Here is a 25,805-nt window from a genome sequence, read left to right on the forward strand (position 1 = left end):
TCTATCTATGTAATTTACTGTGGGTAGTGAGCAAAAAAAAAAAAACAGATGGCAGAACACTGACCCTAAATGCATAAAACAGAAGTCAAATTCAGCTCTACTAGCTTGGTTGTACTCAGAAAACCTGCTTTCTTTTTCCTGTTTCACAATGGCTCCAAAGGAATATCAGATTAAGTCTGAAAGAAACTTTACCTCCAGGCTCCTATTCCAAAGGGAATGAGCAGTTACTTTGGGTACTTCTGGCGGGGCTTTGTCTACTTTATCTGGGCTCCTCGTGTCACATGAACAGCCAGGGGACAGGAAGCTGGGCCTAAGACGCAGTGGCTGCCCTCCTCAGACTCGCGCTCCTTAAACCAGCCTCTGCCAATCAGGATAGAGCAGCCAGTGGGCAGGTGGGGTAAGGAGGTGAAGGCTTATTTTTCAGGATTTTGGGATCTACTTTTCAGTGTGGTTTTACTATTTAGCTTTCAGGAGTACAAATTCTGTGAAGATCAAACTCGCTGACTCACTTTTATATTAAAATGTACAAATCCCTACCCAGAACAAGCAAAAATTTCGTGATTATGCATCATTTCCTGACAAAGCTGCAACTGTCACTTTATAAAGTAATCCTGTCCCTATATAAAAGTTAATTTTAAACATGTGACAACAGTGTAACAGACATTCACAATGGACTAGAAATAAGATGTGTCAAGAAGCTAACCCAAAATAGAGGTGGAATGTTTAAAAAAATTCTATGGCTTATTCTGGGATTAATAACAGTATTTCATTTTTGGAACTTTAATTTAAAAATTAAGGTGGAGTTTTGTAAAGCATTTAGCTCTTACCAGCTTTTATATTCCACTTAGGGAAACTGAGTCTGCTTTAGAAGAGACGGGTTGACCCATAGAAAGCTCCTTAAAATGCTTTTTGACACCTCGCAGTAGAGGTGGCTGTCACTCAGAAACTTGCCCAGGGAGTCTGGAACTAGGGAGAGGCAGGGACAGTCACAGCCCTGGGGCTCTCGCCAGGCTTCTCATTTCTCTGTTGGGACTAAGTTCAACCTGTTACCTACCTGGTTTCACACTTTCTATTTGGTTTGGGCCTAATTTTGTTTTGTAAAATGCAACCTTAGAGACCGCAGGACAGAAACACAGCCCACACCAAAGACTAGGATGAATCCCCAGCTACTATTTGCTGTAAGGGCAAGATACTGATTTTGTGTTTATTTCAAGTGAAAACTAGCACCTGCGACGCTTCTTCCCTCCAAATACAGTGAGAAACCACGTCTCCAAAACAGAGCAAAGATAAAGCAAAAATGAAAGCACTCTAGTTTATTTAAAAACACCTGGAACATCACTTATATTTTGATGGAATTTCGTTTTAACTGAGTACTTTTCTGGGAAAGATATTGGTGCCATATACAGGCTGATAAGAGAATATCAACAACAGACGGGAGGAGCAGGCGTGTCAGTCTGCATCTGTGTTCTTCTGAATTACTCTGCAGTAAGGGGCCATCCAAGGAATGCTGTTTCAGTCACATCCTTGCAATTGCTACAAAGGCGCCATCTGAACTAAACACTCCCAGTGCCTTTGTGAGGTGAAAGGGAACCCGTATGCATAACCAGGGTTTAGAAAGAACAGTTCACACTCATCTACTACGTGGAAACCCTGCTCTTCCCTCCGTCAGCCCTGCAGTCCAGCTGTACTGACCTGAGGGAGACCGCCTGAGGCTGAGCTGCAGGGGGAGCAGGGCCTGTTGTCCTCGTGGTGCGAGGTGCTGGGGGAGCAGTGGAGGGCGAGCGCAGTGAGTCTGGATAATTCCTCTAAGTGCTCCCTCCCCCAGCCCTGCTTTACACTGCACTCTGACTGTAAGTGTGTCTCTGGTTAGTGCCCCTCCTCCCGTCTGCATTCACTTGCTCTCACAAAGCACAGGATTTCCAAGTCCAGGTGGATCAGGAAGAGCGCACAGGCTCCGTGGCAATGCTAAGTTCTAAGCAGCGGCAGCTTTTTGATAAGACACGTTGACCCCTGCACATGCCCCAATTTCTCAAAAGTGAGATTTCATTCCGCAGCTTGTCATAGTTATAGAACTGTAAGAGCCTCCCCAGATTCATAAGTGTCTTTCCTGAAAGCTCCGAGCATTAACAAATGTTACCCATGACTTAGTGATAACCAGATTTCAAATTCCGGCCCCCACTGTACAGGTAGATAACCTGACACAACAAAAGAACTGGCTTGCCCACGGTCAGCTGGGAGTAAAACCTGATTCTCTCAGCTCCTAATTTAGTGGCTTATGTTAAATTACAAAACCTCTTTAGCCCATGGGTACATAATCCTGGAACCCTGCACAAGCAAAATGGGCCCCAAATTACATTCTCACCAGAGAACTTCCTTGGATAATTTATCAAGTGTGAAAATAACATTAGAATATTCTGCACAATTGATCAAGGACTTTCAAATCCATTATAAAAAACATCCCTTTAGGCAAAATAAATAAGGTTAAAATTCAGCATAACAGATTTACAAGTTTAAAACTAGCTTCAAGTGAGGACTACAATTCCAGCTACAATACAAATGTCCCAAGTTTACCCAAAGAGTTTAAGACAACTCCATTAAAACTGTTCAACTCCCTCAGCAGTGAGATTTACGAGGAGAAACAAAACGTGGATAAGTCTCAGGGAGAGTGACATTAAGCGACAAGGCAAATGTATCCAAACGTTATTTGCAGATTCTAGATGGCGCATGTTCCCTGTACAAGTCCGTCAACACTTCTGCATGTTTGAAAAATTTCACAATAAAGTGTTGGGGAAAAAAGCAAAAAAAGTAACATCTATGCCTTACCACCTAAAACTTAGGTGACAAATACCTGAAATTGGTCCGCTTTGACTAGTACTTCCACTCATTATGAGATATGTGAGTGTGTGCTGCGTGCCAGGCACTGTGCTAAGGGCAAGGTTTCGGCAGTGGGCAGTGTCCCTGTCGTGCACAGTTTACATTCTGCTGAGGGCTGAGTGGAAGAGAACTGCTAGGATGGGCTTCTAGAACCACTGGCAGCGTTTCCTTCTCGGGTAGGGGAATCCATATGCCCTTCTTCCCACTGAACTTCCGCTCTTACCCTGAAATCCACCTGGGAGGACGCCGGGTTAGCGCCACCAGTCAGCAGCACACGGATGCCCTGCCCCGTTCTCGAGGCTCTCCCTCTGGAGGAGCGGCTGGGAGCAGCAGCACTCCTTCCGGGAGGGGACCACCCCTGCATTCAGAGCCCCTGGCCTTGAGAGAGCAGGGGCTGCCCCTCCTTCCCAGGGCTGGTGTGCTGCTGAGGGGGGGCCGCCCCTCCCTCCCGGGGCTGGTGTGCTGCTGAGAAAGCACTGAGAGGAGGAGGAGCATCTGTCTCCTCATTCCACAAGGTGTTGTCCCCATCTCTAATTACTCTTTAGTATATTTTACAATTTTATAATAACAACCCAAGTTTTCGGGGAGGAACAAGCTGTAAAACATTAAAGGCTTCGGTGACATTTAGTGAACTAGGCATCTCTTTGCAAGCATCTGTCTTTGGCTGCAGGAGAAGGTCAGGACCTGCAGAGATCCATCTAACCTGATGTCATCAGATGGCCTTTCTGGATACTGGGAATTCGGAACTGCCAACTCCATTCTAGAGGCATTAACAGCCAACTGCAGAACCAACTACAGCTTATCAGGGGAACGTGGGAATTAAAAAAAACTGATTTCAAAAGAAAAATACAAATGACTACTGTGGCATTTTCATTTCCTTAAAGTGCTGCACTGCTTAGCTTCCAGGGAACTGGCATCACAGAAACACCTAATAGTATCTCACAGAAACAATGAGTAGAACTTAAGGGAGGCAAGCCAAGAAAAGAGCAGCAGTAACTGAATAAAGTACTTCAAGGTCTCACGTAAGAAAAACCTCTCTGATAATTAAAAACGTCTTCTGGTCAGCAGAGACTTGGGACTCCCTGGAGAAAAGAAGGACAGGCCACGGCGCCTCTTTAAGGAGAACGCACTCTAACTGCATGCGTAATCATAAACACGCTCAGAGTTCATCTAAGACATACGGGTATAAAAACAGTAACGGAGGATAATTTCAGAATTTTATGCCCGCCACAAGACGAACTGCGAGAGATCACCCAACATCTCTAGATGAGTCCATCATTGGGGGAAAAACTCACCTTTCATTCTTTTTCACATTTTTTCTATTCTGATTCCCCAAAATAAAAGATGAATCATACTGCAGTACAGCCCGAAAATGCCACTGCTGCAGCGCCCGCAGGAGAGCAGAAAACTACCGAACTACAAACCGACACTCAGACTGGCTTTCCAACAGCAAAACGCGTGACTGGCAGCAAGGTCCATCCAGCACTGGGTTGGACATCTTCAGGAAAAGAGGAAATTTTACTTTTAAGTTAGCAATGTCCAAGAATGATGTCAAAAGATAAATACCTTAAAAGGTTAATAAAATATAAATACACGGCCCAAATACTTGTAGACCAACAGGGTGAAACTTGCATGTTTCAAACCAGCTTTCCAGGTAGGACTTGACTCTGAGTTGAAGTCTTAACGAAAGTTTCCATTTGGAGTGACAGTTTAACTGTTACTTTTATTCTGTGTTCACAATGTATGACCAGCGTGAAATAAGTAGCTGGTTTATTACAAAACGACAAATGTTGGGGGTAAAATAATTGCTTATTAAAATTAAGATGAGACCCAGCTGATGGACACTAAGCTGAAGGACAGTCTGATGGCAGCAAAACATAAGTTAAAGCAACTCGCTACTGGCAAAATCTTTTTGTAAGTATCGTCAACTTTCAATGTTCTGCTGGTCAGAACTTAAAACTTTCAAATAGAATCTTCTGGTTGGAGTGGACCTGAGAAGCATCTACTCCCCTCCTTATTTCACAGATGGAGAAGCTGAAGTTGGGCGAAACACTGCTTTTGTTTGGATTAAGACTCCTGAGTTAGTGGGAAAAAAGAACATAAGCAAGGCAGGAAATGAGTCACCTCAGCGCCCTAATGCACAGCCACGCTTTTAATAGACGTTTGACCAGGAAGCTTCTGAATATCGTTTCCTTTTTTGGTGGGGTTGAAGTGTTTTGCGGCAACATTTAATTTCTCTGATGAAAGTACATGTTTACAGTAGAAAATGTAAAACACGTAGAGAGCACAAAGAAGAAAATAAGTCATCAAAACAGTTTATTACATCTCCTTCGGGCTTTTTCTGTGCAACAGAAGAATAACTGCCACTTGCCTTTCAAGTGGGATGCGACAATTCTTCATTCATCGGCAACAATCACAGGAGCAGCGGCGCGGGGTCCCCACCTCGAGGCGGGCGCTGCCGCAACCTCAGGAGCTGGCTGGAGAGCCCAGGAGCCCAGGGACAGACTGCTGACGAGCAGGTGGGAATGACTGTGGCGTGGGGCAACAGGAGCTCCGCTTGACAAACCCACCAGAGCAGGAGCCTAAACCTGCGGTGGGGTGGGGCGGAGGGCAGAGAGCAAAGTAAGGGGAAAGGTCAAAGTGACACTTGCTCGGTCTGCATGGAACGGAGACCATTCTTCGCCATAGACTAAGTCTCTCGGCTTCCTCTTGAAATACAGGCTTATGGTGAGCGCTCGTCACAGGGCGGACTCGGCCTCTCTGGAGACACAGGACCCTCTCTCACATCCAGACAACTTTCAACAATCTCTCGTGTAAACAGCATAGTGCACGGGTCCTCTTAGATTCCTTACAGGAGCCTATGCTAGTTGTGGGACTCCCTGAGAACTAGATTTCACCATAATATTTACTATCTGCAGGCCTTGAACAAATACATAATGGCACAAAAATCATCTCCCTATTAGGGGAACATTTGGCCACTTCAATACATTCCACACGATCCTCCTAGGGTCTGAGCTGTTGGACTAAAACAGCCACTCAAGCCAAATACTGACGTGACCACGTGATTTCCAGCCTTCGTTTGACCTCTCAAGCATGACCAACAATCTCCCAAGTATTAAGAAATTCTGCTTTTAGGAAATTAATTTTGTTCTGTTTAACTGAACTAAAACACCAGAGGGTGTTTGAGAGCTGAAAATGTCTTGCTCAAATAGCCTCTGTCACCACCAATGAGATGCTGTATTGGTCGACCAGTTGAGTCATTTTTAACTTTAATGGTGATTATGTGTGTGCATCTCCTTGTCCTACAAGCACTAAGCAACAGAGAACATATGCAGAGCTGTGGAAATCACTCTGCACTGAATAGACAGAAAGAGATTTACAGCATCACACTGGGCAGCTGGTACCCACCTGGTCCTCAGCATTCTGAACTCTGAAGATGCTGCTACTTTGCAGCCTCAAAGAAACATGTAAGTACGGTAGAGTGAAGTACTTAAACAAGAATTATTCAACAGACAACATGTTCGCACTAAATAAGTAAGGTTATATTTAGGGTTTAAACTAGTCCCTGAATATCCTTAGTAAGATTCTGGGGGGAAAAACAGGGTTAATGAGAACTTAAACTTTCCACTGAAACCTGCAGAAGGTCAAATAAAATGAGAACTCAACTCTGGAGTAACGTCTTCTTGCTGGAACCTGAACGGGGTGGTAGTGATTCTCAAGTTTAATATATTACATGTAGCACTAGAAAAATAAGGTGAAGTTTTAAGGAACATTCATTATTGTTAAAATGTCTGAGTTTTACTATTCCAGCCCTTTACTATTTTTTCTGACAATAAAACACACTGGAGCAAAAGCCCAGGAAAGTACAACGAAGAGGTATATGAACTGACAAACAAGTGCTGCAATATGCCACGGGCACTTCACTTGCAACAAGTTTGAAAAAGCTTGTAGATTCCCACGAAAAAGCTGCTTCCGATGTTTGTAACAGGAAGCAGTGGTAAGTAACCTCTCTAACCACATTCACTGGCCGCTATTGCATTTCTCCCACTGCTTTTGCTGTGTGCAGATGATTACTGAGAAGAGCGCAAGGAAAGGCCCTGCTTGCTTCAGACGGATTTTTTCTTCTTTTTTTTAACCAATGAGGGGATGCTATACCCCAGTATCAGTGCTTCGTGGCTGAAAACCCTCCCTCCGAAGGCTGCCCATGTCAAAGCGGGTAGAGACTTCACAGCGTACTAACAAAGTATCATCCTTAATGAAGGTTCTTTGTCTTAGAGCTTCCAGATGCATGAAAGTCACATAGCCAAAACCTTTTGGGTTCCGTGGGATTGTGGGTCTCTGGAAGGCAAGCAGCTCTGGTTTGGCATCCATTATCTCTTCATGGTTTTGCCTTATGGGTGCTTCGGACTGATCAAGAATCGTAAGGCGTATTGTACCCTGGAAGGGCCAAGGGAGGTGGCTGTCATACTCTCCTTGCATCGTGTGGACAAAGAGGGATATATAGTTTGCACAGCGCTGAGCGGTGGGTAACTGGAGGTGCAGGCGCATGCACAGTTTGTATCCAGGTTTGCCTGTGTAGAATCCAGGGCTATGAATGACAACAGGCTTCTCCTCTTCTTGAGATTTTAAGTGCATCCCAAAGTTGCCAATCTTCCAGATATAAATGCCATTGCATTGCTGTGCTTCTATTTCAGCAACTTTGTCCTCAAGGGTTCGAATAGTTCGTTTGAGCTCACTTACATATATGCTCTGAGTTTCCATTTTCGCTGTCAGCTCCCGGATTTGATGGTCTTGTCTTACAAGGCGACCCTCTAACTGCTGAATGGTTTCTTGGAAATTCCGGACCTCTGGGTAACACCCAGAGGACACCCGGGACAGAGGGGCAGAATCATATGGGAGCATGTCCCGTTGAGGTACGGGAGCTAGGGCAAGGCTTAAACTCTGGACAGCCTGGGCCAACATTCTCATGTGCGACTGGGTGTTCTCTTGCAGGTGGCGTGCCAAGTGATTCCTCTGCATCTAAAAAACCACGAACAAGCCTTACGTCGGGAATAGGCACTGTGAGGCGGAGGAAGGGATCTAGCCAAACCACCTAAAAGGTCTTGAAGTAATGTCACCACTTCCCTCAGTCCCCTACAACCTTCTTTGTCTTCATCAGACTCCCAGCCCAGTGAGACGATCTTGCCCCTCCATGCACAGAAAAATGGAGGCTGCCTGCTGAAGTCTCTCCACCTGCCCTCAGACACGGGTCCCTCCCACCGAGGAGAGCAGCAGGATCTAGCCCAGCCCCCCTTCTGCCTCGGACACGACCCTCCTCCTATCCGAGATTAGCGCCTCACCAGCCCTGCCTGGCACCCATGCTCCTCAGCACCTCGGCCATTCTGCTCCACTATCCCCTTCCTCCTTTCTCCTCAAACATTCTCTCCCCCAACTCTGCCCCCTAGAATATAATTATTAAAGTCTTTCTCTTTAAAAAAAAAAAAAAAAAAGCAAACCTCTCTATTCATCTGGGTCTCCCTCTAGCTAACACTGTTTTCTCCCTTTTCCATTTATAACCAAAAGTAGGCCACGTGCACTTCCCAACTCCTCCTTTACAAATCTGCTGTAAATGAAACCTCTCCTGTTTTATACTTTTAAGGTCATTGGGAACATTCTCATTGTTACATGAAAAAAAATATTCATGATACAACAATTTTTATTGTAAGGGTAATTCACGTATATTACAGAAAAACAGAAAATATAGATGATCAAAAAGAAAATGTGGGGCCAGCCTCGTAGCTGAGTGGTTAAGTTCACGCGCTCCGATGCAGGCAGCCCAGTGTTTCATTGGTTCGGATCCTGGGCATGGACGTGGCACTGCTCATCCAACCACGCTGACGTGGCGTCCCACCTGCCACAACTAGAAGGACCCACAACTAAGAATATACAACTATGTACCAGGGGGCTTTGGGGAGGAAAAGGAAATAAATAAAATCTTTAAAAGAAAAAACAGAAAAAAGAAAATGTTACCTATTATCTCACCTAACTACCATGAACATTTTGATGCATTTCCTTCAAGTCTTTTTCCTCTATGCATACAAACCACAGAGAATTTCCCCACAAAATGTAATCATACTATATACTATTTGCTCATTTTATTTTCAAAATTATTAAAGGCATGCTTATTCTAAAAGAAGTGAGATTTAAAAAGCATAACGGAAGGGGCCAGCCTGGTGGCATGGTGGTTGGGTTCGCATGCTCCACTTTGGTGGCCCGGGTTCCTGGGTTTGGAGCCTGGGCATGGACCTACACACTGCTCACCAAGTCATGCTGTGGTGGCGTCCCACATACAAAATAGGGGAAGCCTGGCACAGACGTTAGCTCAGCGACAGTCTTCCTCACCAAAAAAAAAAAAAAAAACCCAATGGAAAAGTAAAAGTGTACCTGCACTCTCTAGAAAGGACGACTTATCATAAATAGTGATCCACTTCTGACATTTCACACAACTGATCACTAGTGTTGAAACTAATTTTGGAGACCAGAACAATCCTTCTCCTTGCCTGCTTCACAGTCCCTGGACGGCTGTTCCTGGCTCCTTTCCTGGTGCATACTTGCTCTACATGACCTCAGCTGCACCTGCCATCACCATCACGAACTACTTCCCAAATCCATATTCCGAATCCCAATTTCCCTTCAGTGCTTACGACCACATATATGACACCTGTCAGCCGTCTCTAGGCCCACCGGTGTTCTCCACTAGACTGGCTGACTGAATCTTCTTGATCTATATTGAAGAATTAAAAGAAAAAAAAACCCTTACCTTTTCATGGCAACCAAAAGTATTGAACGTGCATGGAATTGGGGCTGTAGGACAGTCTAGATCATAATGATTAGGCATCTGAAAACCAAAACAAAAGTTGAAAAATGTTTCTCCTTGCGTATATTCTAGTTTGATGACATTACACTTGAAATGAAGATTTACATTGATCTAAACAAAACCACGCATCGTCTACGCCTGCTTTTGTGTCAGAACGGCAGATGTGAGTAGATGCAACAGAAAGCGTGAAGCTCACAAGGATTAAAGTAATATTTATTTGCACGAGTCAGAGAGAAAGAAAATGTCAACATCGCATACCATCCCCCAAATCACTCAGGATTCACTTCAAGAAAATAAATTTGTTCCTGTTGCTGGGAACTGGCACCCTCTACTGGCACTTTAAAGAAAAAGCACCTTATGATGTCAACCACAACTGCAAACTGACCAAGACAGTCCCAGGGGTTCAAGCCATTTAACAGGCACCCGTCCACTGCGTGCATGAAAGCCACTACCTGCATTCAGTACTCCCCTCACGACCGCCTTTCATAAATCGTCTTACTTTTTGTTAACATGGGCATGTTCTGGTTATAATGTTTTGGCTCAGATGTTAGAAGGCATTTTAAGCACATAATTAAAAGTTCTAAAGAAAGTCTCAGCCTTTGATCTGGGGACTCGAAAGCACATTCTTTAAGGTGAGGTCCATTACACAGAATTGTATTCTTTGCAAGTGGTACCAAATTCCCTTCAGAAATTTAATTTGCTTATAGTTATAGATATTTTAAGCAGAAACAACAATGGAGACCATTTAATTCAACCCTTCATTTCACATACTCCAGAACACTGGTGAGCAAAATTTTATGTAAAGGGTCAGAGAGCAAATATTTTTAGCTTTGTAGGCCCCACGGTCTCTGTCCCAAGTACTAACTCAACCACTGTGGTACACAACCAGCATATGTAACACACAGACACATGGGCATGGCTGTGTTCCAGTAACCCTTCTTTACAAAGACAGGCCAGCTTTGGCTGGCAGGCAGCTTTGCTGATCCCTGATCTAGAATGTCAACTTTCTTGCCAGAGATCACTGGGCAAGTTAGTGGCACATCCAGATGTCCAAATCTAGGCCTTCTGACTCTTAACCTAGGGTTTTTTCCCACATTAAGTTTGATTTTTGCTAGGTTTTAGATGTGCTGCATGGTTTCCTTTAAATATTAAAACAGAGCAAAAAGGAAAACCAGGGAGGTGAGACTTCATATGCAAAAAGAAGTTTAACACCTTCAAATTAAGGCTTTATTGGAAAAAACTAAAGGACTCTGTTAACAGACAAATGGAAAAGTTTAGTCGAGTGACAGGTTTTGCTGGCTTCTACTCAGTAAGGTAATCAATTATGATCTCTGGGTTTGCAGATTTCATGGGTGTATAAATATTTAGTGACTAATATTCAGATTTTGTGGGTAAACTCCCCAAATGTCAGGAGATAGCAATCAGATGGAATTTTCCTTTGTCTATTAATAATAAAAATGTAAGTTTTCTATTATAACTACTACTTCTGATAGTGCCCCACCAGTGGTCTGAGGACAAGTGCAGAGAGGGGCTATAGTCCCCGAAATGGCACAATCTTCCATGCGTCCCAGGGGCCACGGCTGCAAAGAACGTTCTGCCGCCCAACAGACTTGCTGTCCTTCGATCTCATCGTTCTCTCTCTCTCAGCTGCTCTCTGGATACCCAACAACCTTATTTCACAGTGTGTAAATACCTATTTCTTCAAGTTTTTCTTTTTTCTTTCAATGTGGATTTTTGATTACTTTTATCTTAAAATTACCTGGTTTCATGCGGAACTTTTATGAATATACATAAACATGAATATTATGTTAATGACTTACAAATTTTAGGTACTCAGAGAGAGCTGAGGATTTTTTTCTTTCTGAAAGTATTCATTATTTTAATTTATATGAAAAATTTTCACCGAGTTCTAATACTTCTTCAACCTGCATTCATTTTGCCTTACTGATCTAAATGTTCAACTAAAAACTTAACTCACTTCTTTAATTTATGGAAATATTAATTTATGAAAGGAAATCCTTTATACCTGTTCTCTGATGAGCATGGTATTGCAATATTCACAGATGACATTTGCCAAAGGACAGTTCTGGTCATGGATCTAAATTTTATTAGAGAAACATAAGGAAAGCATGAGAAAATCTGAAAAAGTAAAAACAACCTATTTTTATAAAACATATTTTTCTCACTATGAACAAATTAAGGACATTGATGTGCGTAAAACAAAAATGTGAGAATACTATATGAAGGTTATTTCCTCTCCGGTTGCCAGTGTAATAATGTGATTCATCTCTTCTTCCAGCTCTTTAAATGAATATGGTTGTAAAAGATTCAAAAGAGAATCTTTTAAATCCCTTCTTTTAACCTGAGGCAGAGCATCTGTGGCTGGTTTGGACATCATCTGCCAATACTATTCTTCTCCAAAGGCTCTTCCAACCATTCGCAGCAGCACCATGATGATTCAATTAGCACTCCCATCGGGAGGGTTAAAGAAGGGAAGAATCTTAGGGCAGGAGGCTTGGTGCTCAGGTCCTCTGAGGCCCTGGAAGGGTGAGCCTCGTTTTCTAGAACACAACGAATTTAAGAAATAACAAACCTTCCAGGTTAAGTCCATTTAATTTACTCAGGTTTAGGAAGACATCAATTTGCTCTAATTATGCCTCAGAATTTTCTCCATTTTAGCAAGTTAGTTGACTTTTTTTTTAATATTTCATGAACTTAATGAGTATAATATGCTCAATCTCATAAGAAGGTAGGGAAAATTATCAAGGTGAATTTATAAGAAACAAAGTTTAAGGAAGTATCTTAACAGCTATAAAAGAACATAAATTACACGGAGGTTATTTTAGTAAAGAGGATATAGGACGGGGATCCAGGACAAGGATCTCAGTGCTACCTTCGCCGTTGACAATATTAATATAAAATTACTTAGCCTCTCTACAGCTCAGATTCCGAATGGAAAAACTTTTCTATCAACATGATGCTGTCAGGTTCCATCAAGTTTCTTTTTAAAGATAAACGTTTCAGTTGAAGTATAATATAGGTACAGAAAAGTGAATTCATTATATGTGTATAGCTCCATGAATTACCACCAAAGGAACACACTTTGTGGGTTTTAATTTATTCTCCATAAACGTTTTACCAACCCATTCTCTGTTTCAAAGGGAAAAGTACAAGCCTCATACAGTAGTCATTCTACCTGTTTCTCTCTCCTCCAAGACTGGTCACTAAAACATCACACAGGAAAGCAGACCAGCATATGTCTTTCCCGGAAGCTTTTGTTACTTGCAGATCTACTAGAGTGGTAAGTACTATAAACAATGTTTTCTAAGAAAGACATGCAAATAGAAACCCTACAGTTATTTACTAAAATGATTTATTGAACTTTCTTTCTTAAAAATCTCCCCACAACTGATAATATAGACTAAGAATCGGAGTACCATTCTCATCTGCTGCTAACCCCTCAAATATACAATAAAAACATTTTTAGTACTGGAATTAACAAATCCAAGTTAGTACATGCCTCTTTATCTTCAAATGCCATCGATACAGCACAGTTTACACAAGAAACCTGTCTCCTTGGACACTCCTTGAGCATGTGAATATTAAGTTGGCATTTTTGGAAGGGATGCTGGCACTGGGGACAATTCATAAGAGCAAATTCACAATGTGCTTGATGATCCTATAATAAGGAAAAAATAATCAATGAGTATTTTCCAATCCTTAAGAACTATCCTAAATATTATCTCTTCTAAGAATATACTCCTCTCTTTATGAAACTGGCTACCTAACCTACTTTGTCTAGTACATACCACTGAAGCACAATATGAAGGCCTTAATGAATTTTTTCAAATAATGGCTGAGAACTGCAAGTTTATAGAAAGAATGTGAATTCTCAAGTTCATGTATCCAATTAGGGAAGAGAGTTGGAAAGAAGTTAGATTTTCTGACTATCAATTTTGTACTGTTAAAAAGAGCTAAGTAAAGGTGGTAAGTTGCAAATATGTTTTAGATACTTAATTTAAAATAGAAAATAAACAGAGTTAATTTCTCATCAAACCACCACACTAAGAATTGATTTAATTTAAAAGCTAATTATTTTATCTGATTGCTTCAGTTAATCTCAAGCTATAGGACAACTCCATTTAATGCGTAATAAAATGCACAATTTAGAAAAACAGAGAAAAAGTATGATGAGATTACTAAGACGATGGCTACGTGGGGTTTGTTGCTTATTTCAAAATGAAAGAATTATGCTATGGGTTTAAAATGCGACAGTTGTATTTAAAATGCTCTTCAGTTTTACTGCAGATAATGTTCACCCAAAAAACTCGCAGAAGAATACTGACTTCTTTTTTATTATCACTGGGGCAAAGCAAGAGCAGATGAAATAAGAAATTTCTGAGGGCTGGCCTGGTGGCGCAGTGGTTAACTGCACATGTTCCGCTTTGGTGGCCCAGGGTTCGCAGGTTCTGATCCTGGGTGCGGACATGGCACCGATTTGGCAAGCCATGCTGTGGTACACATCCCATATATAAAGTAGAGGAAGATGGGCATGCATGTTAGCTCAGGGCCAGTCTTTCTGAACAAAAAGAGGAGGATTGGTGTCAGATGTTAGCTCAAGGCTAATCTTCCTCCAAAAAAAAAAAGAGAGAGAAATTTCTGGTTTCTACTTACAGTAGGCCCACAGTGGATGCCTGAAACTGCAGACAGTACACGCCGTATATACACTATGTTTTTTCCTATGCATACAGACCTATGATAGAGTTTACTCTATAAATCAGGCACAGTAAGAGATTAACAACAATAACTAATAATAAAACAGAACAATTAAAACAATATACTACAAAAGTTACTGTAGATCTTAGCAACCTCAGCACAGGATTTGTTTTCTTTTCTTATTAAGTCAAGAACTTGCACATCTTCACTTTAAGGAAGGACTTTACAGCTTCTCTTTGGCATATCTGAATTGCCAGAATGAGTACTCTCGCACTTTGGGGCCATTACTAAATAAAATAAGGGTTACCTGAACACGCACACTGCGACACTGAGACTGTCCATCTGCTAACCCAGATGGCTACTAAATGACTAACGGGCGGGTAGCACATACAGTGTGGACACATTGGACAAAGCAATGATTCACGTCTCGTGAGGGACGAAGCAGGATGGTACAAGATTTCATCAGGCTACTGAGAACAATGCACAATTTAAAACTTAGGAATTATTTCTGGAATTTTCCATTTAATATTTTTGCATCGAGGTTGACCACAGGTAACTGAAACCATGGAATGTGAAACCACAGACAAGGGGGGATTATTGTATATTTATATTCAGTAATGAAAGGGTTGGTGTTAACTCAGCAAGAACTTATTAATCAATTATAACATTCCAGGCACTGGCAAAACAGAGAGGGCACAGCAAAGTCCCTATTCTCAGGAGCTGCATTGCATATACGCTAACGGCTAGAAAATAATTTTGATACCTCAAGATGCCTCAGTTCCATCTTGTGCAAACAACCTCCATTTGGACATTTCACCATCAGAGAAAGAATCTCTCGTTTTGCAAAATTGTCAGGAAATAGTTGATTTTCCAGCAGTATTTCATTGTCGACTGGACATTTGTGACCTGCATCCCTAGAAGACACAGACAGGACTCATACATTTAGTAGACAAACACCAGAGAACACAAAGAGCTTCCCTGCACCACACAGAAATCCTCCATTCATTGTTCCCTACGGAAAAGAATTTAACACATCATATTGCATAATATCAACAAAATATCCTTTTTTTTTTTTAAAGATTGGCACCTGAGCTAACCACCTGCCAGTCTCTTTTTTTTTTTCCCCTGCTTTTTCTCCCCAAATCCCCCCCAATAGATAGTTGTATACTTTTAGCTGTGGGTCTTTCTAGTTGTGGCGTGTGGGATGCCGCCTCAACGTGGCCTGATGAGCGGTGCCATGTCCGGGCCCAGGATCCAAACCCGCAAAACCCTGAGCCACCGAAGCAGAGCGCGTGAACTTAACCACTCGGCCACGGGGCCGGCCCCCTAAATTGTCCTTTTAATGGACAGTTTATGAACTGCTCTTTTAAGAAGTGAATACAACTAGCACCATATTGGTTACCTATGAAACACTACGGGATTTTAGATTGTGGGATAGATTCCAACCAAAAAGTGAAAAAAATTAATTGAATAAAATCATATTTTGATCGGCATAAAATGAAGTGAAGGTTAAAGACGGGAACGGTGGCAGCCTGGCAGGCCTCTGCTCTGTCAGCAGCTGCACAACATACCAGTGAGATGGAACTAGAAACACTGCTCATGAAACTAATAACAAGTCTGCAGTGCATGGCTCAGTCACACGGAAAAATCAAACCAATCAGCAGTTCCCCTACGAGGCCACATTTGAAGGTTGACTCTGAATAGTCATTACAACACTCTGGCTCGGGGGCAACACAAGGGTTCCTCTATTTTTATGTCTAGAGTGCAGTGGAGCGGGGAGTTAGAGGCCCTCCATGCCCTGCTTCCCAGTGGTTCATTCTGTCTTATGATGGGAAAAACTATGCCCAGGAAGCTTGGGTGCCTGTCATTCCCCTTTAATATTTTGGGATGTCTCAATCTTCACTCACAAAACGTGGCAGGTCAGGCCAGCTACAGGGGCATTAATAACTACTCAAACACTTGCTGAGCACGTCCTGTGTGTAAACCAATGGTGCTATTGCTGCCGCAGGTAAAAAGTGCCGGAAAATGGGGTCTGCTGTCAAACGTCTTAGCACTAATAAAGGTGAGACACATAATCAATCTTTATGGGGCCTCTCAGACTGCATAATGTTATTATTAAGCTGTCAGATATCTTCTGAGAAGCACAGAAAGCCATAAACAAATTTATTGAAATATATACCCAAAACCTATGACATGGCTGTCTAAGAGAAAATAAGAAAAACCTTACACAAAGTAAGTGGAAACCATTATCTACTCCAAAAGAAAATGGAATTGGATTGAAATGCATTTTAATTCTCTGAATGACTAAAATAGATGAGAAAATTCAGACCCGTTCCTTTAAGAACATTAGAGTTATATTAAGTGATCGTTTCTAGCTTAGAGGGAGATAGGAAAAAAAAAAAGCCTCAGACTTCCTTTTGTGGGTTTTACTTCCTTTTCAGATCACTGTCCCACTACTTTCATGAATGTCTTGCTATTAAAAACTGCTAACAATTAGCTGTCTCCCTGGGCATGGGTGATACTTGGGAAAATACTGTACATTTCTACCTACAGGAAAATCAACCACCCATATATGGTACTATTTTTACCAAAATGCAATATAAATTAAAATCATTATAAACTGAAACTTGAGCCTTTAAGACTGCTTTTATGTATACCCTAAATCACTGGTCTCAACCGGGGCAATTTTGCCCCCCAGGCGACATCTGGCAATGTCTGGAGACACTCTGGGTCTCAAAATTGGGGAAGAGGGGGATATTACAGCGTCCAGTGAGCAGAGGCCGGGGATGCTGTTAAGTCATCCTATAACATGCAGGATATTCTCCCACAACAAAGAGCTATCTGGCCCCAAATGCCAACAGTGAGCAGGCTGAGAAAACCTACCCTAAACAGATCTTGCCAGTTCAAAGCTGGGTAACACATTTTCCCCTAAAATTGAAACAAGACACATGTTCCCTTGTAATTTAAATTAAGCCAAGTCCTGAGTATGGACTAAATTCAAATTGTATAGAAAAGTTTACCTCGACTCATAAGAAGAGAGAGGACTCAAATAAATAAAAACAGAAATGAAAGAGATGTTAGAATTGATACCACAGAAATACAAAAGATCATAAGACACTACTATATGCCAACACATCTGACAAGCTAGAAGAAATGGATAAATTCTTAGAAACATACAACCTACCAAGACTGAATCATGAAGAAATAGAAAATGGGAACAGATTTATTATTAAAGAGAGTGAACCAGTAATCAAAAACCTCCCAACAAACAAAAATCCAGGGCCAGATGGCTTCACTGGTAAATTCTACCAAACATTTAAAGAATTAATACCAATCCTTCTCCAACTCTTCCAAAAAATAGAAAAGGAAGGAATACTTCCAAACTCCTTTTATGAAGCCAGTATTAATTACTCTGATACTAAAACCAGACAAAAGATGTCACAAGAAAAAAAAAGAGAAAGGGAAAAAAGTTAATTTAAACTTGAAAGAGAAACTTGCAAGTGAATAGCCAACTTAACCTGGTTAAAAATGATTTCATCAATACGACTAGATGTTTATTTACTGAAGAACATAAAATCTCACTTCTTCTAATTTTTCTTTCTGTATAGAACTCCTTAGTCACCTAAAAATATTCCCACCTATGTTTGAATTACAGCACAATGTATGTATTTCTTAGGAGATGAACGGGAATCATTGGTGGAAATTCCACACCTTCCTTCCTTCAGTTGAAGCAATCATGATTCACTGAGCACCTACTGTGTGTCAGGACTGTTCCCAGCACTTAGGAAATATCAAGAAATAAAACAGATCTCAACCCCTGCTCTCAAGCTTATTTTCCAGTTGGGCAAGCAAATAAACACACAAGTTATCTCGAACTTGTGGAGTTATCTGGAATCTGTGAGGTAAGAAGTGCTAAAGAAAAAACAAAAGTAGGTCAGGGAGACTGGGAGTGTGGGGGGCGGCGGGGGAGGCAGGGCGGTACAAGGAGGGTGGCAGCCTGCCTGTGAGAAGGTGAGCTCCGAGCAGCCTGGAGGGAGGAAAGGGCGTGAGCTACGCGGTCGGCTGAGGTGAGTGCTCCAAGCAGAGAGGAGCCATCTTCCCCAGGCAGGAGCATACTCGAGACATTCGAGGAACAGCCAATTGGGAATCAGCGGAGGAAGAAGAGTAGTAGAAAGGAGGTCAGAAAATGGACTAGGGACCTAACACAAGGGCCTGATGAGGACGCTGGCTGCGGCGCCCAGATCACCTGCTGCAGGGTTCCGAGCACAGATGACATCAGCGCACTTACCTGACCAGGTTCACGCTGGCTGCTCTAGAACAGCCTGCAAGAGCTGAGGGCGATTCCCAACAGGGTGGGAGCAGTGGAGCCAGAGAGAAGGAACTGAAGTTTGGATGTATTATGAAGGGAGAGCCATCAATTAATACTTTCTTTAAAAATGCTGGTTGTTTGGGGCTGGCCCCGTGTCTGAGTGGTTAAGTTCACGCGCTCGGCTGCAGGTGGCCCAGTGTTTCGTTGGTTCGAATCCTGGGCGCGGACATGGCACTGCTCATCAAACCATGCTGAGGCAGCATCCCACATGCCACAACTAGAAGGTCCCACAACAAAGAACATAATACAACTATGCACTGGGGGGCTTTGGGGAGAAAAAGGAAAAAATAAAATCTTAAAAAAAAAAATGTTGGTTCTTTTACAGTTGTGCATAGACATCAGGTAACAGAACTTAACATGGCTAAAATCAGAACAACTGGTCACTTACAGAGTCACCCTTCTCTGTATGGCTGAGATTACTGAATTCGAGGAGGCTCCTCATTTAAGGTACATTTATTTTATACTATTTTCTTAAAGCACAGAGACACACTCTAGTCTGCAACAGTAACAGAACTGCTTTAAGTAAAAGTAGCTACTTATTTACTTATTTATTTATCCAAGGGTCAGACTAGGGAGGAGACAGAAATTACCTTTCATGCCACAGTAGGAATTGGGATAAAAATGTAAATTTCTTAATTTTCTGTCCAGCGTTCCTTTTCCCTAAGTAGCTTTTTACGTATAAGACTCATCTTGGGATGTCCTGTGTTCTACGTGACGATGTTCTCTGTACTTGGTTCTGTCAGGGGACTCGGTTCTCTGCCGCTCACGTACCTTATTGACTTGATGATGCAGGCTTTGCAGAACCTATGGCCGCACGGTGTTTGCACTGCTTCCCGCAGCGCCATCAAGCAGATGGGACATTCATACTTGCTCTCCAGGGGTGGGTCAAACTCCACATCATATCCCTGGATATCTTCCATGAAAGAGCTGGAGAGATTCCCCGTGCTGGCAGTTCCACTCACGCTGTCGTCTTTTGCCGCAGCACTACAGGAGCTGGCCATGGCTGCACAGCAGTCACTTTCAGTCTGGCTGGATCCACAGCTATTTTCACAGTTTAGCAGACTCATAGTAACGTGTTTATTGGTTGCTCTGTAGAAATAGCAAGAAAAAAATGCCTTAACATACATAAATATACACGCACATATATATCACAGCTTATCAATGCAAGTCACCTTTTAGTTGATATACATTAGCTGTGTTAATATCATCTTCAGAAAACTTCCAGTTTTTTGAGCTTTGTTTCATGACTACTATTTTATTGTAAGCTCCGGAGTTCATGATCTAGTAGAAAGAATGTAAGGTTAAAAGAAGAAAAGTGCCTCAATTGCAATACTATCCCATAACTATCTGTTTCCCGTGACTGAAGTAAAGAATTAATTCTCATATTCTCGGTACTTAGCACAAGATCTTTCACATAATAGGTGTTCATGAACCACCTGCTGAAGAACGTCATTATGCTGCTGAAGCTCCTTCAAGTATCCTGAAGACACGAGTGCCAGCAGCAGGCAGCGCAAGGAAGAGCAGCGCACAAGGGCTCACCATTGTGTGCAACTGTTACACGTGTGATTTAGGGCAACTTAACTATGTGGATCTTGGTTTCTTCTTCTAGACCTAAAATTCTATGAGCACTTCCAAACGTTCAGTGTGGGGATTTCTCCTGTGGAGAAAGAATGGAATTGAAAAAGTCTATCTGTATGTCCTTCTGCCTTTAGCCAAGTCAAGTGACTATGTTTCATTATTAATGACTGGAAAAACAAGTGAGCTTGTTTGCCTACGGAAAACTACTGCTTTCATGGGTAGGTGGGGTGCCTTCAAATTCGAAGTCATTATGACATTTGCCAGTGAGAAGCTAATGTCTAAGAGCAATTCACAGCCTGTTGTAGATAATGACCCCTGGGGAAAATTCCTAACATGTGCCAGATGTAGTTCTAGAAACAGAATGTAAGCCTCCAGTTAATCTGGTAGACAACTATCCCCCTGCCTGTTTCATTTTTATATAAAAATGCTAGCTATCACCATGTAAAATATGGATTAAGACAGTAATCCTCTGCTTTTTTTTTTTTTTACCACTATAGATACCTTTTCCTTCTTCTCAAAGAGATTCTGAGTACCCCAAGTGAGCACCCACAAAGGACGCGGTGCTGTCCTGGCTGGAGAGGCAGTACTGCGAGGTGGTGGAATCAGACGCTCTGGGTTTAACTCTTTCTCCATCACCTGGGCTATGACCTGGGCAAATTATATAACCTTCTGTGCTTCCTGTGCCTCATCTGCAAATGGGGATAACAACGGAATCCACCTCAGAATTACTGAGAGGATTAAATGCGTTAACAGGCGCAAGCACTTAGAACTGTGCCTGGAGGTAAGAAGGAGTGATCATGATATGTGCAGCTTTATAGAGTAATCGTAGTTAATAATTTTACTGTCCCCTTTATCAAAGTGGAAACTGTGGAGCTCAAAAAGGTTAAGCCGCTTGCCGAGATTACCCAACTAATAAGTAACAGAGTTGTGATGAGAACCCGTCTCCCTGACCCCAGAGCCTGTGCACTTTGTACTACGTCTGTCTCTGTGTTTTGATGAATTTGTCTATAAATCTGCATTTAAAGTTTTTTCCCCTTTCTTTTTATTACAGTAGACTAAGGTGTTGACCACAGCTTCTACTAAACACGAGCTATCCAGTATTATTACGCCAGGTTGATAAAATTTTAAAGAATCAGTAGAGAAAAACTGGCATTTTGTTTTACTTTCTTAGTTTTGAAACAATATTTTTGAGAAGACAGAAACAGCTCCCAAAGCCTTGTTCTAGCGAATGTGGATTCCCAGGGAAGACCAAGTACAGGTTGGCAGGAAGGAAGGGACGGCAAGACAGTGGCAAATAGCAGAATCAGACATGGCAGCCACGCTCCAGGATGGAGCCAAAGGCCCCGGCACACCCTCCCAATCGAGAGGACACTTATGCTACACCAGGGTTTATATCCTTTCTTATTTTTCTTCCCATACACATTTTTGTATCCAATTACTTCCTTAGATAAATTTCCTAGAAGTAGAATTATTAGGTCAAAGGGTATGTAACTTTTTAAGGTTTCTGATAGATAATGCTGGTTATCCAACATGTATCAAAGGCTTTCTAACTCCCAAAAGCAGAGTGAGTATTAGCAAGTCCATTTTATATACCCTTGACAACTCTAGGTATATTTGTCTTTTGAATTTAACCCATTTTACTTTTTAAAAGTAAAATCACTTTTGAGAAGTCAATATTTGTTATCTGCCTGTACGGCATATAACAGTGGTAGCCAGAAGACAAAAGCAAAAGTTACTGAGCTAAGTTTCCTTTTTCTGCCCAAATGTCCACTTAACATGCAATTTATTGGATAGCCAATAGACTGCCCTCTTGCAGACCAGTTCCAAAGACCTGAAGGTCTTGAGATTTAAAGAAATCTTTTACAGTAAATGTGTTACTAAGAAAACCTGTCTGATCAGTCGCAGCGCCTTAAAAGGAATTCCACTGCAGGAATGCAGTGCAAGGCCTGAAAATGAGCACTCTCAAAAACCTAGATATCTACAATTTTCACATTACTTTTCATGTTTTAAGAAGTAATATAGAAGCTTCATATCCTCCAAATAAACTTTTTCAGATAGTCACTCTCTGTCTACAGTATATGGTCCCATGTAACTATACTACAAAGGGAAAATTAGGCTAAAACAGTATTGAGTGCCATGCATTATTTTTATGTTGAATCTTTCTTTTTTTGCAAGTTAAAACATTTTTTCCCTTTACTTTTAGGGATTGTGATGACTTGATGACATAAGTGAAAATAACTTTCCTAAATACAAGGAAAATTATAGCTATTTTCATTAACATTCAGAGAAGAACACAAAGTGCTTTGTATCAGCCATAGCAGTGAACAGAAGACGGTCCGGCACCCACGGTATGTAGAAAACAGTGTTCTCTCCCAAGATGCTTTCCAACCTCAGAGGGCAGCACGGGTATCCACACCACGACATGCTGCAGAAGTCAGCCTGGCTTTCCGTAAGCTAAAACAAGCAAGAGTTCATATATATTCCTACCTGTAAAACAGACTTCTTACAGCCTCTTTTCTTTTCTACTCTAACATTTAGAATTTACGTGGCTTTCTCTATGAATTAAGAGAAAGGATGGAACAAATTTAAATTGCTCCTTACCTTGTAGGTTAGGAGCTGAATGACTGCAATTCTCTTTTTGCAGTTCAGACTCTAGTTAATAAGCGCTGCCTTAATTGAATATTGTGGGAGGTAATCAGAGTCAACTTATTCTGACTGCAAGAAATACCGCAAATGGCATGCCATAAAGCATGGCTTAAACCCACTTATGAGTATCTGGATATACATACTACAATCCAGAGAGTATACTGTTAAAGGTCTTGGCATGGGGGAGTAGGGTGATGCACAAAAACTGGTTCTTCTACGATCCACAGATGCTAATGAGAGAAACGTTCAAAGCTAAAGAAATCAACAAACTGTGTCTTGAATTGGTCAATTTTAAGTCAAAGGAAATTCACTCACGGCTAAACATACAGCTCACGTAAAGTAAAACAAAATACTGAGAAGTTACGCTTAATTTGCTACTAGCTTTAGAAACAGAAATTATTTACCAACTCCTTCAAATCTATCCCTAAAATGCAAAGACAAGCAAATGTGCTGCATGGGCCAAGAGGCGGTGCCAGCCCATTGTTAGGCCTTAACTTTGAACACAAACTAGGGGCAGTCCCCTTCCCAGGCACTGCTCCCGCTCCTCCAGGAAGCGAGGACGTGAACGACTTCTTTCAAAACCCAAGCGGCCAGAAGTTCACCAGCATCACACGTCCGAATTAATCACAGAGAAGACAAGTTGCAGTTCTGAAATCCTGCCATGTGCACCGCGCCTGCAGGCTGCAGCTGACCACCGCCTGGGCAACAAGTCCCCGAAACACGTTCCCTCCTGAGTCACAAGAGGCCACCCCGTCCTCACCCCACCCGCAACCTCCAAATCCGAAAGGTCCCTCCCCTCCCCCGACAATCCCGGGTTCCCACGGCCGACACCTGCAGCGTCTTCACGCGCTTCTGGGTCCAGCGAGACCCGCAGGGCCGCTCCGGCCGCCGGCGCTTTCTGTTCACACTCGAGACGCCCTAAGCCTCGGCCGGAGTTCCCCTAACGCCAAGTACTAGGAACAGCTTTATCAGCCCGGCGTCTGGAACAATCGCTGCGACTACCGAGTGCAGGGGCGGGGAGGAAACATCCGTGTCATCTGAACCTTGTCTTTTTTTTTTTTTTTAAACTCGCTGCCCGGGACCTCTATCGAGTTCAGCCGGGAACCCAAAATAGCCTTCCCATGACAGTGACAGAGGGAGGCGGTGGGAACTCAAAAGGGATTTTTTTTAAAGCTCCGAGAGAAGGGGAAAATCCAGGAGGCGATTTCCTTTTCTGGAAAGGGAACGCGCGGAGCGAATGGAGGCAAGGCTGGGGGTCGGCGCGGGGCACGGGGAGGGGACCCCGGCGGGAGGAGAGGCACGGGGAGGGGACTCCAGGGGACACGGGGGGCAGGGAGGCGACCCCGACGGGAGAAGAGGGGCGGGGACCCCAGCAGGGAGGAGAGGGGACTCCAGGGGACACGGGGGGCAGGGAGGCGACCCCGACGGGAGGAGAGGGGCGGGGACCCCAGCAGGGAGGAGAGGGGACTCGAGGGGACTCCAGGGGACACGGGGGGCGGGGAGAGGACCCCGGGGGGGAGGAGAGAGGCGGAGAGGGGCGGGGACCCCTGCGGGGAGGAGAGGGGCGGGGCGGGGACCCCGGCAGGGAGGAGAGCGGCGGGGAAGGGACCCCGGTGGGGAGGAGAGGGGCGAGGAGGGGAACCCCAAGGGGCACTGGGGGCGAGGAGGGGACCCCGGCGGGGAGGAGGGGGGCAGGGGGGCGGCACCCCCACTGTGGGAGGCCAGGGGGCAGGGGTGGAGTCCTCACCTGTGGGAAGCGAGGGGACCGGGGACCGCGCCCTCACCTGCGGGGAGCAAGGCCGCGGCCGCCGGGAGATGTCCGGAGGAGACTCACCGCTCTCGTCCGCGGGCCGCCGACTCCACCGGCCGCACGACTCGCTCAGCCGAGGCGCCGGGAGAGCATGCGCTCCGCGCTGCAAGCCGAGGCGGCCAGGACGCCAATCTCCCGGCCCCAAGGCCGCCGCCGCCGCCGCCGCCGTGTCCCTGGGCCGCGGAGCCCGAGTCCCAGCCGCCCGACTTCCGCCTTCTCTGCTCGCGGGCAGCGAGGGCGGGAGCGGGCGGGGAGACGGAGCGGCCGCGCCGGGCGTGCGCGCCCCCTGGCGGCAGTCCTCCACGGGCGCGCGGGCAAGGCGCAGGCGCGGGGCGGGTCCTGCTGTCAACCCGGAGCGCTCCGGCTGGGCTTCCCTCCGCTCCGGGGGTGTCCCACCTGGGAAGTCCTTACACCGCAATCCTGGAGTGTGTGTGTGTGTGTGTGTGTGTGTGTGTGTGCAATTCCTGAACTGCAGTGTGAGTGTGTGCAATTCCTCAATTGCAGTGTGTGTGTGTGTGTGTGCAATTCCTGAACTGCAATGTGCGCGTGTGTGTGTGCAGTCTCTGAACTGGAGTGTGTGTACTGAAATAACTATGGCGATGAGAAGATCCGTCCTAGAGTGACTGATCTGATGAGCAGCAGCAACAGCAGTAATCCCAAACTGTGTTTTTATAGCTTCCCTATCCAAGCAGGAGAAAACACCAACTAGGCTAGATCACTGGACCTTCAGCATTCTTAAATCCCTCCACTACTCCACCCTCCTTGCCAAGGAAGTTTCCGTGATTGGCAGAACCCTCTGTTATTGCCTGGTCCTTCCCCTTCAACCAGTCCAGGGCAGTCAAGCCCAGATATTAAACATTTCTTTGAAACTACTGCCAACTACACCATCTCTTTTTCTGTCAATGTCACGAGAAAGCTATGTTGAATTCCCTGTTTAACCGGATGCAAATCTCCAA

The 25,805-nt window shown here is 43.7% G+C and overlaps 1 protein-coding gene and 1 long non-coding RNA gene across 11 annotated transcripts in view; one reads left to right on the plus strand and one right to left on the minus strand.

Moving 5' to 3' along the window:
* TRAF6 (TNF receptor associated factor 6) overlaps positions 1 to 25,557 on the minus strand; it is a 42,720-nt gene extending 17,163 nt beyond the window's left edge. For 2 of the 10 annotated variants that reach the window (XM_070564825.1, XM_070564829.1), the window contains exons 1-6: positions 24,874 to 25,137; positions 19,587 to 19,904; positions 15,210 to 15,360; positions 13,251 to 13,409; positions 11,757 to 11,828; positions 9,674 to 9,751 (exon numbers count right to left, since the gene is read on the minus strand). In XM_070564825.1, coding sequence (XP_070420926.1) covers positions 9,674 to 9,751; positions 11,757 to 11,828; positions 13,251 to 13,409; positions 15,210 to 15,360; positions 19,587 to 19,882 — 756 coding nt within the window. In that variant the 5' untranslated portion in view covers positions 19,883 to 19,904; positions 24,874 to 25,137. Of the gene's footprint in view, positions 1 to 1,287; positions 7,894 to 8,551; positions 8,849 to 9,673; positions 9,752 to 11,756; positions 11,829 to 13,250; positions 13,410 to 15,209; positions 15,361 to 19,586; positions 19,905 to 23,870; positions 24,079 to 24,786 lie in introns of those variants that run through there. The other 8 variants (XM_070564824.1, XM_070564828.1, XM_070564823.1 and 5 more) reach the window with 7 other exon arrangements.
* LOC139074450 (uncharacterized) lies at positions 6,204 to 8,363 on the plus strand. Its single transcript, XR_011524071.1, has 2 exons — positions 6,204 to 6,341; positions 7,867 to 8,363. It is a non-coding gene; the product is annotated as an uncharacterized lncRNA (long non-coding RNA).
* Positions 25,558 to 25,805: the final 248 nt, after the last annotated feature.

The sequence above is a fragment of the Equus przewalskii genome, chromosome 11 (assembly GCF_037783145.1).
Source record: "Equus przewalskii isolate Varuska chromosome 11, EquPr2, whole genome shotgun sequence".
Classification (NCBI taxonomy): Eukaryota; Metazoa; Chordata; class Mammalia; order Perissodactyla; family Equidae; genus Equus; species Equus przewalskii.